Source organism: Eupeodes corollae, chromosome 2 (assembly GCF_945859685.1).
Source record: "Eupeodes corollae chromosome 2, idEupCoro1.1, whole genome shotgun sequence".
NCBI lineage: Eukaryota > Metazoa > Arthropoda > Insecta > Diptera > Syrphidae > Eupeodes > Eupeodes corollae.
The window spans coordinates 80,831,850-80,847,935 of NC_079148.1; the positions used below are offsets into that span (position 1 = coordinate 80,831,850).

The window sequence follows — 16,086 nt, forward strand, 5'->3', positions numbered from 1 at the left end:
CTTCTGTTCAATCCCAACTGTGACATATAAAGTTTTTTTCACAGGTACTGATTCTTGTGAGGAATTGGCAAAACCTCCTAGAGAAATTCTTGTTATGAAAAGTGCTTCCTTAAATTAGCCGTTCGGATTCGGCTTCAAAATGTTGGTCTTCTCCACCCCTGACAACATTACGCGCACACAGCGAAACGCAAATGAACTAAACATTTTATATGCTCTACATATACATATGTTGCTATGTATTTTTAAAATTCAATATTTTTTGCAATACCCGTGTCATGATGGTTAGTGCGTTGGAATGTCATGCGAGAGGTCTTGGGTTCGATCCCTCCACATGCCACCTAAAGTTTTTTCACGGGTACTGCCGCTTGCGAGGAATTGACAAATTCTCCAAGTGTAATTCTCGTCATGAAAAGTGTTTTCTCAAATTTGCCGTTCGGATTCGGATTAAAACTGTAGGTCCCTTCCATCCCTGACAACAGTACTCGCACACAGGAATGTTTAAGAGTTGTCAGCCACTAGGCCCTAGTTCTCAAACGGACTGTTGCGCCACCCAATTTAATTTATTATAATATTTTTTGCTATCTGTTTCAATCAAATTATTAATGCTCCCGTATTTCTATAGAGCAAAACTGATGTTTGTTTTAGACTTAAGTTTCGAATAGTATTTCCTTACAGCATTTATTTAAAATAAAGACAGAAATTCTTTGCTATTTCAAAAAACAAGCAAGTTGCTTTATATCCTATTGTATGAGTAAGTTTAATGATTTTTATCACTATAACAATTCAATTTGAATTATTTACTTTTATACTGCCAGTTAAAGTTGCGTAAACTTTAAAAATACAAGTTTTTTCAAAGTCCGCACCATAACCACGTTAATTTTTCGAAACATTTACATTAGTTTTTTCTTCTACTGATATTTCCTTTTAAAAATTTTGATACAGACATATTCCATAAAAGAACGTCGCAGTGAGAGTGCAAAGCTTACGAAACTTCGTCCAGTCAGAGACCCACCCATTATAATGACAACAGCAGCAACGCCACAAGACTCACCCAACACGACTCTTGAGTCTGGGAGTACTTTTAAGAACTGGAATCAACAAGAATTCGAAGCCGCCACAGCAAGATTAGAAAGTGTTTTAAAAGTAAGTTTTTATCCTCGATTCATGTTTCCTCTAATGACGTAAGAAAAAAAATTATTTTATAGCAAAGTCATAGTTCGCCTTCACTTCTTAAACCACCGACGCTTCTCAACGCTCAATGTTCATTAGACGAAGGTATTCCTTCAATTGAATTCATTCCACCCTCACCAGTTAAGCCACACAAAACACCTATTAATATACTGAGTGTTAGTAACTTAGGAAGCAATACTAGTATTAATCAATTTGGAAGTAATCGAAATCTAACAGATGACATAACAAAGAATTCAACTACTCCATCAACTATTGGTGACGATGGTCAACTTCAAATAAAATCCACACAAAATTCAACTAGCAGTGGAAACACTTTCAACACTCAAAATCAAAAAACACCGGGCTTAAATCGTTTTAGACGTTCGAGTTCAAAAAAGAAAAAAAACCCAACTGATGGTTCGCCGGAAATTGACGAAGAAAATATTATTCTCAATAACGGCAGGGATTCCTCCCAGCTGCTTTCAAAAAGTAACCAACGAATCGATCCGTTTCTACGATCAGCAAATCGTATTCAAAACAACACTAAAGACACCAACAATAAAAACAGTCCCCAAAACTCGATGCGCCGACTGTCGGTTGCAAGCAGCACGGGTGGCATTGAAAGCGGCAGTGGCGGAGGCAGGCGTGCTTCCTGTGTCTACAATAACTCTCAGTTCTACCAAAACATCAACCGTCATAACTCGATGAAAAACTATTCCGGAAGGCGAATGTCATCTATTGAAATTGCATTTGGAAAGGCATCGAATTTAAATCTATATAACTTGGAAGCCAATCGGAAATCGATGTCGTATACGAACTCAAAAATTGATTTGGATAAATGGCAAAAATCCTTATCGAATCTCAATGAGCCTGAAATGCTGCAACAAGCCAAAGATGAAAAGGCAGCCAAAAAGAAGGAAGCATACTTACAAAACCAGCAGCAATCGCATTCCATTTTAACAAACTCGGAGCGAGTTTCGAAAATAAAAATTCTCATAGAACGCCTTAAACCTACAAATTTCACCGAAGAACGTGACTCCTATTCCATGTACATTTTTCCCGAGGACAATAGGTAAGCAGATTGTTTGAACTTAACGTTAAGTTACAAGTTTGAATTTAGGTTCATGTTGGTATCAGTATGGGTTGGGATGTTTTCTTAACATGGGTGGTGATTTTAGGGTAACATAGTTTTTTGTTAACGCATGCCGAAGAAAGTTTTCTAATGTGACTACTTGGTATGCATGTAGGTAAAAGTGTGATCGACTCGTATAAAAAAACTTCTAATGGATTTATAAATTTATTTCGGTTTGGTCTTTTATGTTTTTGATTCGATATTCTTTGGTAATCAAACGCTTGGAATGGTGGAATTAATAAAAGATTTGTTGTTTAAAGTTGAAAATAAAATAAACATACAAACAAATTTAAAACGGTATACAATAACAAACTATTCACTTTTTGTAATCAAGGAATACAAATAATTTGTGGCGACAACTTCTTAAGATATAGATTGCTTTTTTACTGAATAAATTACCAGTTAGTGAGGCATTTTAAGTTTTGTTCTTTGTTAATTTTCATTCGTGTTCGAAATTTTGTAATCCAAAAGAGCTTTCGAATCTGGAATTCTAATCTAACAAGTAACCATTTAATTCTTAATTTTTTTTTGATTTGAAGTGACAGAAATAAGTGCCAAACTTCTGTCAAAATGATTTAAGAACCCTTACCTACGTTAAATATAATAATGTGTAGTTCTTACACTATACCTACTTACATAAACTTATAAATCGATATTTTTTCATCTTTTCTTTCACAGGTTTCGGCAGATATGTTCATGGTTTGTTAATCAAAAATGGTTTGACAACGTTGTTTTGCTGTTTATTGCCCTAAACTGTATAACTCTGGCAATGGAAAGGCCTAACATACCACCTAATAGTCCAGAGCGATTATTCCTAGGCACAGCCAATTACGTGTTCACAGTAGTATTTACGGTGGAAATGTTCGTTAAGGTAAAATCTCCTCTGGAATCCCTGTTTGTTGTTAAGTGTATGTAATAGGTATACTCGCCAGTGTGTATATTGAGTTTATTGTCGCCCAACAAAGGACCCAGACATATCTCGTGTCAACAGCATTCATTTCATATACCACAATAACACAACCCTGATCCTTTAATACCGAACTCGAACTCCAGCTGTGGCGGCTTCCGCTCTCTCGCAGTTGGATAGCCCGTTGATTGGATTTTTATGTTCCTTCAAGCTTACGACTAGAGTCTGCTTCCATCTCCAGACGTATACAATATACATACATATGTACATACATGCACAATGACACAGACAACACATGCGGTTACCGTAACATTGTTACTAACATATTGATTCATTATTTCAGTATCTGCCATCGTACAAAGACATCTCCAGCTAACTTTTTTTTTTCTTTTTTTCCAATATTGTTAACAGGTGGTTGCCACTGGAATGTTCTATGGGCCGGATGCCTACTTCACATCTGGATGGAACATCATGGATGGATCTCTTGTAACAATATCAATAATTGATTTGCTAATGTCATTGATAAGTGAATCGAGTCCAAGGATATTTGGGATTTTAAGGGTAAGCTAAGGGGTTAGTTATTGGCTTTGGTGAAACCTAAAAAGATGGACAGTCATCGTGGGTGGTATTCGTTAGTGAAATGTCTGTGAGCCAATGCGAGGCAAAGATGGATATTCCAAAAATAAGTTGTCACATAATTTTTCTAGTTAATGAAGCTGGGTACCTGTGAAATAATGAAGAATAACATTATGTATATTTATATAATTAGGTAGAAATAGTATGAAAAATGATATCATACCAAATTTCGTTGATACTTTTTTTTCGTTTTTCAATTACTGAGTATCTATAGTTATTTTACTGTAAATATTCAGTATTTGAAAAACAATCTGACGTACGGTATTTCATACAAAAATGTTAGAAATTGTGTGAAAACGTATAGCTTTAAGAATGAGAAAGCTAACTTGTTTTGTTTCCTAGGAAAATAAATTAAAATTTGATATACAGAATTTTCTAGGTAATTTTGTTTATTATCTTGTGACGCAACAAAACTTATAATTTAGAGGGAGAAAAAAAACGTGATGTAAAGACAAGTAAAAATAATGCACATTTTCAGAAGTTGTCGTATTACAGTTAAGTAAAGTGAAAACCAAATTGATTTTATTATTATCTACAGCAGTTTTATTTGCCAAGTAATTCAATTCGTTAGAGCAATATGACTGACTCAAAAGAAGATAACTTTATTTTACTTTTGCAAAGTGCAATAAAAGCATTATTTAATACGGTTCAATGAACAGGCATTTCAATGTATCTGAAAAGGTTTTCATTGGAATTTAAGACATATGGGACGTAGTTGGACAATATGAACATTGATTTATCACGCCACCTAAATGTTTCAGGTCATTATCTTTTCTGCTGGAAGGCATATTAATTTTTAAGCAATTTCATCAGTGTATAAAAAACATGTAATTTTCTTTATAATCACCCAAAATATAATTCTTTATCCATATTTCCTGCCATGTTATTGAGAGGCGTCCTTCACGTGGCGTTTTTTTTTAATCTGCTTCAGTTAATTATGATTGCAAAATGTATTATTGATTTGAATTGTGAGGTTAAGCACCTATCACCATTTTGTATTAATTGAAATAACGACCGGCGAGGGGTGGGTAACACTCTGCTCCTCTATTTAAAAACGAACCACATCTCTTATGACCCGTGTGCTCCGGCTACCCAATTTGAACATCACACTACTTTTTCACCACACCAAACATACATACTTATAAGTTTAAATTTAAGTAAGTGCTTTAATTGTATTTATATTTACAATATATGTCAAACATTTTCGTTTCCAAGTTGTAAGATAGTAGAAATTAGTTCAGCCAAAATGCATGCCTTACTAACAGTATTCAGAATTTCTTATCAAAATTGCAAAACGTTCTTTTCAAAATATTTGCGTTGTTAAGCAAAATTAATTAAAACTAATTTTGTTTGTTTTTTTTTTGATAAATTACATCACAATTTATTAACAATTATTGCATGAAATCATGTTTAAACTACACAATTTAAAAAACTTATACCCCACACAACACAGCACAAGTTCAATTTTTTAACACTTCCTTGTATACCAATAGCGCGAACCGGCCACATTGCAGTACATAATTTTCTATTAAAAGTACTTACTTCACTGTGCAGTGCTTACTTCACGCAAACTGGCCAACCCTCAAAACCAAAAAGTAACGTTATGTATATTTTTATTTTAAATGCAATCTTTAAAACTTCTATTTATTGTATTTGTTGATTTGAGACTATAGGACTTTTAAATCTGCAATCCCAATATTAGCAATAACCTTGTTCGTCCAAAACTGCCTTCAATTTAAAGCAAATTACAATATAATATATTTTAATTCAGTGACCATGCAATGTTAGGTTTGTATGACTTTAAAAAGTCTGGAATTCAATACCAAACTCAGTTCTTTCCACAAGCACTTACTTCATGTAGTATCTTTTTAAACGTATATCTTTTGGCTCAAAGACTTGAGCCCTGACAAAATCACATGAGTCTGGCTGCATCTAAATATCTCTGAACGTTGTTGTGACAAACTTGAATTATATAAGATTTTCGTTATTTTATAGTATGCTTCCTATTTTCAAACAATTTGTAAATAAATGTCTTTTTTATTCAGAACTATTGTTTTTATATATAACGTAAGATTTTAATTTCTTTTTTCGTGTTTAATTAATAATTTACTTCTTCACCTTTTTAAGTCAAATAGGATTTTTTTGGGTTTCCAGAAATATACTTAACGAATTCTGAGAATTCAAATGTGTACGATTTGTAATATCCTTGTTTTGTACATTCTTGCGCATATTTTTAAGTTTATTATCGTATTATGTTAATATTTACATAATTTATATTTTACTTTACTTTTCTAGGTGTTTCGACTACTTCGGTCCCTTCGGCCCTTGCGTGTTATTAATCGGGCCCCGGGCTTGAAATTAGTCGTGCAAACGCTCTTATCGTCCCTCCGTCCTATTGGAAACATCGTCCTTATCTGTTGCACATTCTTTATTATATTTGGGATCCTTGGTGTCCAGCTTTTCAAAGGAACATTCTACTACTGTGAGGGTGAGAATATTAAAAACGTACGCAACATGACCGACTGTCTTAAAATCGAAGGAAATGCGTGGATCAATAGAAAATACAATTTCGATGATTTAGGCAAAGCTCTTATGTCGTTATTCGTCCTTTCATCGCGTGATGGATGGGTAAATATCATGTACACCGGTCTGGATGCAGTCGGTGTTGATCAGCAGCCAATTGTAAATTATAACGAATGGCGGCTGCTGTACTTCATAGCGTTTATTCTGCTCGTCGGATTTTTTGTCCTAAACATGTTCGTCGGAGTTGTAGTTGAGAATTTTCATCGCTGTCGCGAGGAACAGGAAAAGGAAGAAAAAATCCGACGCGCTGCAAAGCGTGCACTGCAGATGGAGAAAAAACGCCGACGCATGCATGAACCACCCTACTATTCAAAATACTCACCCACTCGGTTATTTGTACATAACGTGGTGACCTCAAAGTACTTTGACCTAGCAATAGCCGCTGTAATCGGCCTTAACGTTGTCACAATGGCCATGGAATATTACAAGATGCCTGAATTCCTGGGATATGTGTTGAAAATTTTTAACTATTTTTTTACCGCAGTATTTATATTGGAGGCCGTCATGAAAGTGGTAGCCCTTGGAGTGCGCCTGTACATGAAAGACAAATGGAATCAACTGGATGTGGGTATTGTTATACTTTCGATAGTAGGAATAGTCCTAGAAGAACTTGAGACTAAAATTATACCGATTAATCCAACAATAATTCGAGTGATGCGCGTTCTGCGAATAGCTCGCGTACTAAAGCTCCTTAAAATGGCCAAAGGAATTAGGGCCCTCCTCGATACGGTGATGCAGGCACTGCCACAAGTTGGCAACTTGGGGCTCCTCTTCTTTTTGCTGTTCTTCATATTTGCCGCATTGGGCGTTGAACTCTTTGGCCGACTGGAATGCTCTGATGAGATACCGTGTCAGGGCCTTGGAGAACATGCTCATTTCGCCAATTTCGGTATGGCTTTCCTTACATTGTTTCGCGTAGCGACAGGCGATAACTGGAACGGCATCATGAAAGATACCCTGCGAGATAACTGTGATGACGCAGCCGATTGCGTGCGCAATTGCTGCGTCAGCTCAGTGATAGCTCCGATATTTTTTGTGATATTCGTTTTAATGGCACAATTTGTGTTAGTGAATGTCGTCGTGGCTGTACTGATGAAACACCTCGAGGAGAGCCACAAACAGATGGAAGACGAAATGGACATGGATGTTGAGCTTGAGCGGGAACTAGTACGCGAGCAGGAGTTCGAGGAGGAGCAAGCGCTCTGTTTGCAACTGCAATCGCAAAAAGAAGCAGCTGCAGCCAAAAAACCACTCGAAAAGGTTTCTTCGCTGCCTTCAAATTTTACATATAGCACTCCTTCGCTGGAAAAGAAATACACTAATACAGGTCGGCGACAAACTGTGCAATACTTTAACCAATCCGACATGGGATTGTTGGATTTGGGCAATTCTACAGTGCAATCTTTGGCTATGCTCGGCGAAAAGAATAGTATTTCCGAAGAGGTTGCAGACGGAAATGACTTTAATGAATCGGAGGAAGCTAGGAAAGCAGTAGCCGTTAGTTTGCAAGTACCACTAGGACGAAGAGCTGGACGTCGTAGCAGCATAGCGTTCCAAAGAAAGAGAGGAGTATTAACAAAAGAACGGTCGCTAGATGAACAGGTGAGAATTTTGAATTCCTACTCGTATTTAAAAAGTTTATCTACTTACTTTTTTATCGCATTGGAAAACTTTCAGCATAGAACCATGCGTTTTTAAACCTTTTTGGGTAAATATTGTTTGAAATTCTTTATTGATTTCTGGTTGGCTTTCGTAACCCCTTATCTCAATGTTAAAACTAGTTTTTGAGTGTTCCCATGTATTAAATATCCATTGACGATTCAACTCCCATGTTGTTCTATTTTGTCACATTGCCAGTTTTTATTCTTTTTAAAATCCTTACTAACTCCACTTCGTCAAAAATTGGATCTGTCGATTTGCTTTCTCTATATAACTTTTCAAGTTTAGTTTGCTTAAGTTCTCAGAAGCATTTATGCATTCTTTAAGAATGTTTCATAAAGCAGATTCGTTTAAAGCTAACTAAACTTAATAAACAACAGGTCTTGTGTTCCCAAGAATTTAATAACATTATTACGAACTTTTTACATTGTCTATATCATAACTCCATCCAAACCTTGTGTCTTTCCCCCAGTTGCCTTCAATTTTCTCCTTTTAAGACAAAATTAATGACTTTCTCGTTCAAGAAAGTAATGTTTTTATATTTGAAAATTCTCGGGATAAATTTAAAGCATCGTACAACGGACATTGAAAGAAAACAATAGCATTTAAAGTTTTTAATTTTGTTTAGATATTTCTTTTTGAACTTTAGAAACAAATAATTTAGATAGCAGCATTCTTCTTCAGGGTCATTTGTAAAGTAAATCTAAATATAACACTCACATCGATACATTTTTTAAGAAAATTGTATTTCATAATAAAGTAGCTGAAGGTAATGACATGAGTTGAACTATTTTACTTTGCATTTGAAAGCTTTTAAAGTAATTCCTGACAAAATATTATCCAAAATGTTTTTGTTTTTCACTAACATGCCGTTCCTTATTTACCTTTTTTAATTTTTCGATCCGTTTAAATATACATTTTTGACATAAAATATCCAACAACTGCAGCTTACTTTGATATCAAAGTTTCCCTTTGCTTATAAAATAACTAGTGCATATGTACATTTTCATTTTTAAATCGGTTTGGATCCAAACCGTTTTTTCTTAAAGCCTTCAAGGCCGTGGTGGTTGAAGCGAATATATCACAAAAGCATTTCTCTATTTAAATTTTTGCTCCCAGCTTGAAATCTACGAGTACACATTTCTTTCAATTTGTATACTCGTTATTTATTTGTTTTTCTTATCCACTTCAGGCTATTCGTCGGCGAAATTTTGAATCGAAACAAATGAGTTGTGACAGCCTTCCGTGGGGTGGCGTAGCTTCGGACAGTAGAACAATATTCGAAAGCCTCGAGAGTGATACAAGCCCTCCACCAACAATACAGCAATCCTACGATAAGCGAAGTGTCCAAAGCGAGGATTGCACTGCCAAACTTTTAGACATAAGCCCCAGTACTCGCACAACAATCTCTTCTGACAAGTGTTCACCTTCATCAATCCCACCACAGCTGATAACAAAAGATATACTTCCAGTCCCAAAAAATGAAAGAAGAGCACCATCGACATTTGGTCGTTCAGTTTCATCGGATCAAGGATGCTTGGGTCGTGGAAATGGAAGCGGCATTGGTGGTGCAGGTGCACTTCTCTCAGTGCCAAGATCAATGCCACCCCGCAGTCGTTCCGGTAGTACAAAACAACTATTCAAACAACAAGCACTCGATGAAGACCCTGACATAGACGAGAGCTCACTTCTTCTGCCCGCCACAAATAGAACGCTGCACGAACGCTCAGCGACCATCGACATCGCCGAGGGTCTGAGCAAATCTGATTCAGCCGAAATTCTACGTATTATATCCGAAAGAAGGCGCATGGATAAAAATGATAATAGTGGCAATGAAGATTCAGACTACAATGAATTGTTACTCGTCAAAACGCCTATGTCATCAGTTGACGCTTAAGGTTAACTGTTTATATACATATATAGATATATAAAATTTAGTTTCTAAGAGTATACCTTTAAAAACAATATTCTCTTACTTATAATGCAAAACAAAAGAAAAGAGGTTTTCATTGCATAAAATAAATTATGTTGTTGATATTTAAACATAATTAAAAAAAACAAGAAATAACACAAACAAACTCTGTGATTAGGTATAGTTTGTATAAAAATTATAAAATTTTTCGCTTTCATCTATAATATTAGGTAATTATACGTTCTCTTTAATGAAAAAATAATAAATCCTTTAAACCACAACACTCTTAAAGTTCAAAAAGTTAAACAAAAAAATAAATAAATAGGTTAGCTCTTAAAACTAGACAAACAAAGGAATTTAAAAAAAGGATCAACAAAATATTTATATATATACATACCTATATAAAGAGAAATATATATATACACTAATAAAATAAAATTATATCTTTGAATTTATACTGAACCTAAGAAAATGTGTACATGTAGACAATGTTTTCTTATTTATTTAGTTTTATAAAAATGACAATCTTATAAAAGCCTTTTTCCGGGTAGTGTAGTAAATTTGATTTTTGTGTTTTTTTAATAGAAATTATCACTTTTCATATTTTCATCTTTAAAGTAAATAAAAAAAAACTTAATGAACTATCTGAGATCATCAATATTTTTTTGAGCCTGTAAAATAGCATAACCATCAATATCTACAATTTCATAAATATGCTCTCATTCTTTTAAGTTTATTTTAAAATTCATTAGGAAATTGTTATCTATTCAGACTTCAATAGAAGTATGATTACCAAAATTGATGGACTCAGTAATAATATTGTAAGACACAGGAAAATAACTAGGCTTAGGATGCTGCATTTTGCTCATCAATGTAAAGCACACGATTCTGTCTTTCATCCGCCCTTCTGATGTTCAATAGCAGCTTTGTTACATTGTAAAGGTGTAAGAAGTTACTGAAACACAAAAAAAGGTGTTACATTTCCTCTTTATTTTAAAGTTTTGTTACAAATTAACGCACCAATAATTTTATTCAGTAATTTTGTATTTTATTCAAGTTTCCCTTCGTTTGTTATAGGAACTTATAATATATTAAAATGTCCTACAAAATGTAGGATATGTTTGAAAAATGTGATCATTTCGTAAGTATTCCTTACTTTTCCAGGGTCTATATTTGTTTTTATTCATAAAAAAAGAAAACTTAGTCTGTCCGGCATTTGTATTTTTCTTCACTGAAAGTTTCTAATTTCAGTTCTAGTTTTGACATTACATATTAATTCTTTCAAACCCTATCTCCCTTTCCAACTCTTACACAATGTCTTTGGTTTATAATAGTAGTAAAATCGTACGCTTAGTACGACTATATTATAGTAAATTAAATACTACGATTTTAAATTTTCTACCTTTATTGGTTCTGAAATTATATAAGGTCGGCTGAGTTTCATAATTACCTCTAAAAACTATAACTGGCTTTTCACTTTCATACTTACATGAACTTTTATTCTGATTCGACAGAAATAAGAAGTAGAAGAATGTATAAGGAAAAACCTATTGGTTACTTGTTACAAGAAACTTCATCACGAAAACTATAGGTTGATCTGAATTGATGTAATTGCGGATGTAATTGGAAATTTTCTAATTTAATTTATTTAAGTGAAATCAGTTTTTTTTATAAAACTGATTGCATCAATGGTTTTCCACAAAAAAAATTTAAATTTAAAACTACCGACCAGTTTGAAGTTTCAACTTAACTTTTTATTTTATATAGATAACAGTGTATTTTTAATTCAATTTATTTTTTACACACAAGATGTACTTGTGAGCGTTCGATTGATGTACCTTAAGATGTTTATATATATATATTAAAAATATAATTAAATAAATAGTAGTTAAATGCCAAAGTGTTTAAAAAAATGCATGGAAAAACTGGGTACATTCATACTTAAATATAAAAAAAAATATTGAAAACTTTTAAACAAAACCAACAACTACTTGAAGCAATTAGTAAAGCTCTAATATTGTGCTGTTGTAGTTAAATTTAAAGAAAACGAAATTTTTTTAGTACATATTTTTGTATTGTAAAAAAAAAATTTAACTATTGTACACAACAAAACTATTGTATTAAAACAAAAAGTAGTAGTTCTAGGGTGAATTTATTCAACAAAACAAAACATTTTTTCATAATGTATAGACATTTAAGTATGGTTAGTTAATGTAATAAAAAAAAATCATTAATAGGTATTTGAATCATATAAAGTAACAACAAAATTAACACTTTAACATTCGAATAGGTAATACAAAATTTTAATTTGTAAAAAAGATTAGATAAGTAGATTGTAGAATAGAAAAGATTTAAACAGTAAAAAAAAAAACACGTTAAAACTACACCATTAATCTGATTTAACTTTCAACGAATTGATGTTAAAACAAAAAAAAATTAATTAAAAATGCCTATAAATTAATAAAATTTTGTCAATTTGGAAAAGAATTTGTTACTACAAAAGGGGAGATGCAATAAAAATGTCAAATGTCAGCTTTCACTAAAAAAAATAATCAATACTATAGAAAATGCCTTTTCAAATACATACTTGCACTGAGGGTTTCGCCTTTTAAGGTGTCCACAAAAAAAAAACAAACATTTCAGGAAACATTTTTAAAACTCGGTTCAGAAATGTTCTCATTTGTTTAAAAAATATTTAAGGCACTTTAAATTTGTCATATATGTTTTTTTGGAGTGGAAGCTTTGGAAACATTTATTAAATATTTCTTTGTTACCCATTAGTTTTTATGTGTAAAAACGCGTTCTACAGAAGTTGCATTGATAGTTTGGTGTTTTATAATGAATACAATTAAAATGTTTTACAAAAAACACAAAGCATCGGCTATTTTAATATTATTTTTAAATGGACTATGTTTATATTTATATTTATATTTATATTTATATTTATATTTATATTTATATTTATATTTATATTTATATTTATATTTATATTTATATTTATATTTATATTTATATTTATATTTATATTTATATTTATATTTATATTTATATTTATATTTATATTCATATTTATATTTATATTTATATTTATATTTATATTTATATTTATATTTATATTTATATTTATATTTATATTTATATTTATGTTTGTATTAATATTTTTATTTATATTTATATTTATGTTTATATTGATGTTAGTATTTATATTTGTATTTATATTAATATTTGTATTTACATTTACATATATGTACATATGTATTTATATTCATATTTACAACCACTCACGCCTTGTCTTTGTAAATTCTTGTAAAACAATGATAGTTTTCCATTTGGAATGGGAAACAAAGAAACATTTTATTTTATAAACATTTCAGAAATATTGAACTAGCTTTAAGACTTAAGTAGAAAGAAAACCATTTCAGAAACAAAAAAACATTTCTTAGAAGTTTACATATAGACTAAAACAACACACTAAGACAGCATAAGCCCGATCAAGTTCTTCTTTCCAAAATTCATAAACTTCTAGACTAACTGTCAATTTTTAACCATATGGCCTGCTTTAATACAGCTCTAGTCATTTAATTACCTTTTTTGAAAGCACTTAGGCACTGGAGATACAGAATGAATAAGTAAACAATATACAACATTTCATTACTACATATAATATCATTTTTATGATTCTAATTTTTAATTAGAATATTAGCCTTTCCTTTCGCCCGAAGTTGCTACAGTGAAGTTAAAGATATTTGTTATCTCCTGCCAAGCTGTGTTTTTTTCATCCACAATCACCTTATCTGTGGTTTAATTTTCTATTATAAGCCTCGGTATAATTTTTTCTTCGTTCTCTTTTTTTTTTGAATTGGTGTTCATATTTTATTTTTGTACTCAAACGGTTGTTTTTGATTTTTAAGAAGTTTACACTGTTGAGGTTGTGGTCATTTATTTCAACTTTTTTTCATTTTTTTCTCACACAGTTCGCTTAAAGAAAAGGGTTTTTTATCTTAGAGGGTTTCACAACTCTATTTTAACAAAAATATCCCTGAAATTTCCCATCTCAAGCTTGGTGAAACTGAAAAAATTTAAGGGCCTGATAAAATTTAAAAGCTTTTAGATAACAGTGCTTTCAGTGTTTGTTTATGAAATCGGATATAAGTAAGTCCTCATAATAATTCTAACTAATTCAATTCATCAAATGTAGGAAAGTTACATACTCGTATTATACAGGTATACAACATTCACACGAGTGATTGTAAAGGCATTATTTTTGCAGAAAAACTCTAGCTCTAGCTCTAAGCAAGAAAGTCGATTAATTTAAAATAGTTCCCCTGTTGGTTTTGTCCTTTCACCTTAAAGTTCTCGTAAAATTAAACTTGTCCAAAATTAGTTTGTGGCAACATTGGCAAAAAACTGAAGAAAATTTTAGTTCACAAACTAGGGTAATTCCAAAATATTTAAAATTGCCAAGAAGAAGAAATTATAACGGGGAAAGATATCCCACAGAAAAATTTAATTTTTCGGTAAAAATTCTCTGCTGCCCAAATATAAATTTATTTAATGTATTGATATCCAAATTCTATTCACTTAGTGACAACATACAGCAATTAATAACTAAGACTGTTATATGATGTCACTAAGTTAGCCCCTTTTCAGTTTTTGTATTACAATTTGGATTGAAGTAGCAGTAGAATTGCCTTTATTACTCCGTTGAATTTGATTCGATGCAAATGCATTCAAGGAGTAATGTCCAGTAGATTATGAGTTCAAACTAAACTTAAGAAGCTAATTATATCGTCAATATATGTATGTACATATCTTAAAATTTTAGTTGTATTTTGTACTGCAGTTTAGTTAACTCCAATTGAAGAACTCGTCCTAAATTTATAAGCCTCTGATTAAGTATGTGAAGACAATTTATTGAATATTTGTGTTTTTTTTGCTGCATGACATTTAAATTGTTCATAAGAACTAATGAATATGATAACAAGATTCAATTAAATAAGGTAATCATAAAAAATTTAATTTAATATCTAATAATATTTGATCTATGTTAAATAGGCCAATAATACTTTTGAAAATTTTAACATAAAGTTAACAAAACAACAAGCAATTGCTAAACTATATTTAACCAATTCCCAATGATCCTTAAGAAAATTCTATTATTCACAAAAGAAAACAGCAATCCTTTCGTGCCTTTTTCAAACTAACTCAAAAAAAAATCTTTTGTTTTGTGTATATCTCTATACTAATATGGAATATAAGTTTCTTCTGTATTCGGTGAATTAAGATAATTAATTAATTTCTTGTTGATTATTGTATAAGTATTTAATCATGAAATTAACGCAAATTAATGATTAAGTTAAAAAAACACAAGAACTAAATAAACAAACGAATTAGTTTATTTTTAACAATATTGTGACTATGCATACATTATATGCGCATTATTAAACGCAAAACATTTTAATCAAAGAAAAAAAATGGAAAATAAATTTGTGAAATTAAGCAGAAAAAATGAGAAAATAAAAAAAAAAACATTTATAGTAAAAAGAAACGTTTGATTGTTTAATGTTTAGCAATTCTATATTATATTTGATTAACATTAAATTAATAATTATATTATATTATAGAGTTTCGTGTTAGCGACAAAGATGAAAAAATAAACAGTTTATTTGAAAACAAACATTTCAATTTTTATTTTTAAGTACATACAACAATGGAACCTTACCGTGCGACAAACTGAGTTATTTTATTGAAATAGTATAAACTCTTACCGCATTGGTATACTACCTTACCTATGGACTGCTAGTAGCTAACTTCGCGTTGGTGTCATCTATTCCTTAACGTTACTAGCCCTTTGTAACGAGCCGTTTTGCGTGTGTGGGGTCGTGACTGGCTTAATTGAACCCGTAGCTCAGCGGTTTCCAAGGTTCTTCGACCCAGGACTCATCACAAAAAATAAATCCAGTCTAGCATCCCGGTAGTAGCGATGCGCGAGATATTTACCTTAACCCTCCCTACCTGGTTGTCTTCCTCACTAAGAACAACCCCATTCCTCGGCTTCTTTTACTTACCACTTCTTCCCCATTTTTC

At 31.9% G+C, this 16,086-nt stretch overlaps 1 protein-coding gene across 4 annotated transcripts in view; it reads left to right on the forward strand.

Annotated features, from left to right (window-relative positions):
* LOC129947020 (voltage-dependent T-type calcium channel subunit alpha-1I) overlaps positions 1–12,816 on the forward strand; it is a 190,280-nt gene extending 177,464 nt beyond the window's left edge. For 3 of the 4 annotated variants that reach the window (XM_056057425.1, XM_056057422.1, XM_056057423.1), the window contains 6 exons: positions 943–1,143; positions 1,206–2,242; positions 2,981–3,173; positions 3,621–3,770; positions 6,141–8,030; positions 9,280–12,816. In XM_056057425.1, the coding sequence (XP_055913400.1) occupies positions 943–1,143; positions 1,206–2,242; positions 2,981–3,173; positions 3,621–3,770; positions 6,141–8,030; positions 9,280–9,984 (4,176 nt within the window). In that variant the 3' untranslated portion in view covers positions 9,985–12,816. Of the gene's footprint in view, positions 1–942; positions 1,144–1,205; positions 2,243–2,980; positions 3,174–3,620; positions 3,771–6,140; positions 8,031–8,105; positions 8,137–9,279 lie in introns of all 4 variants that reach the window. The other variant, XM_056057424.1, reaches the window with a different exon arrangement.
* Positions 12,817–16,086: the final 3,270 nt, after the last annotated feature.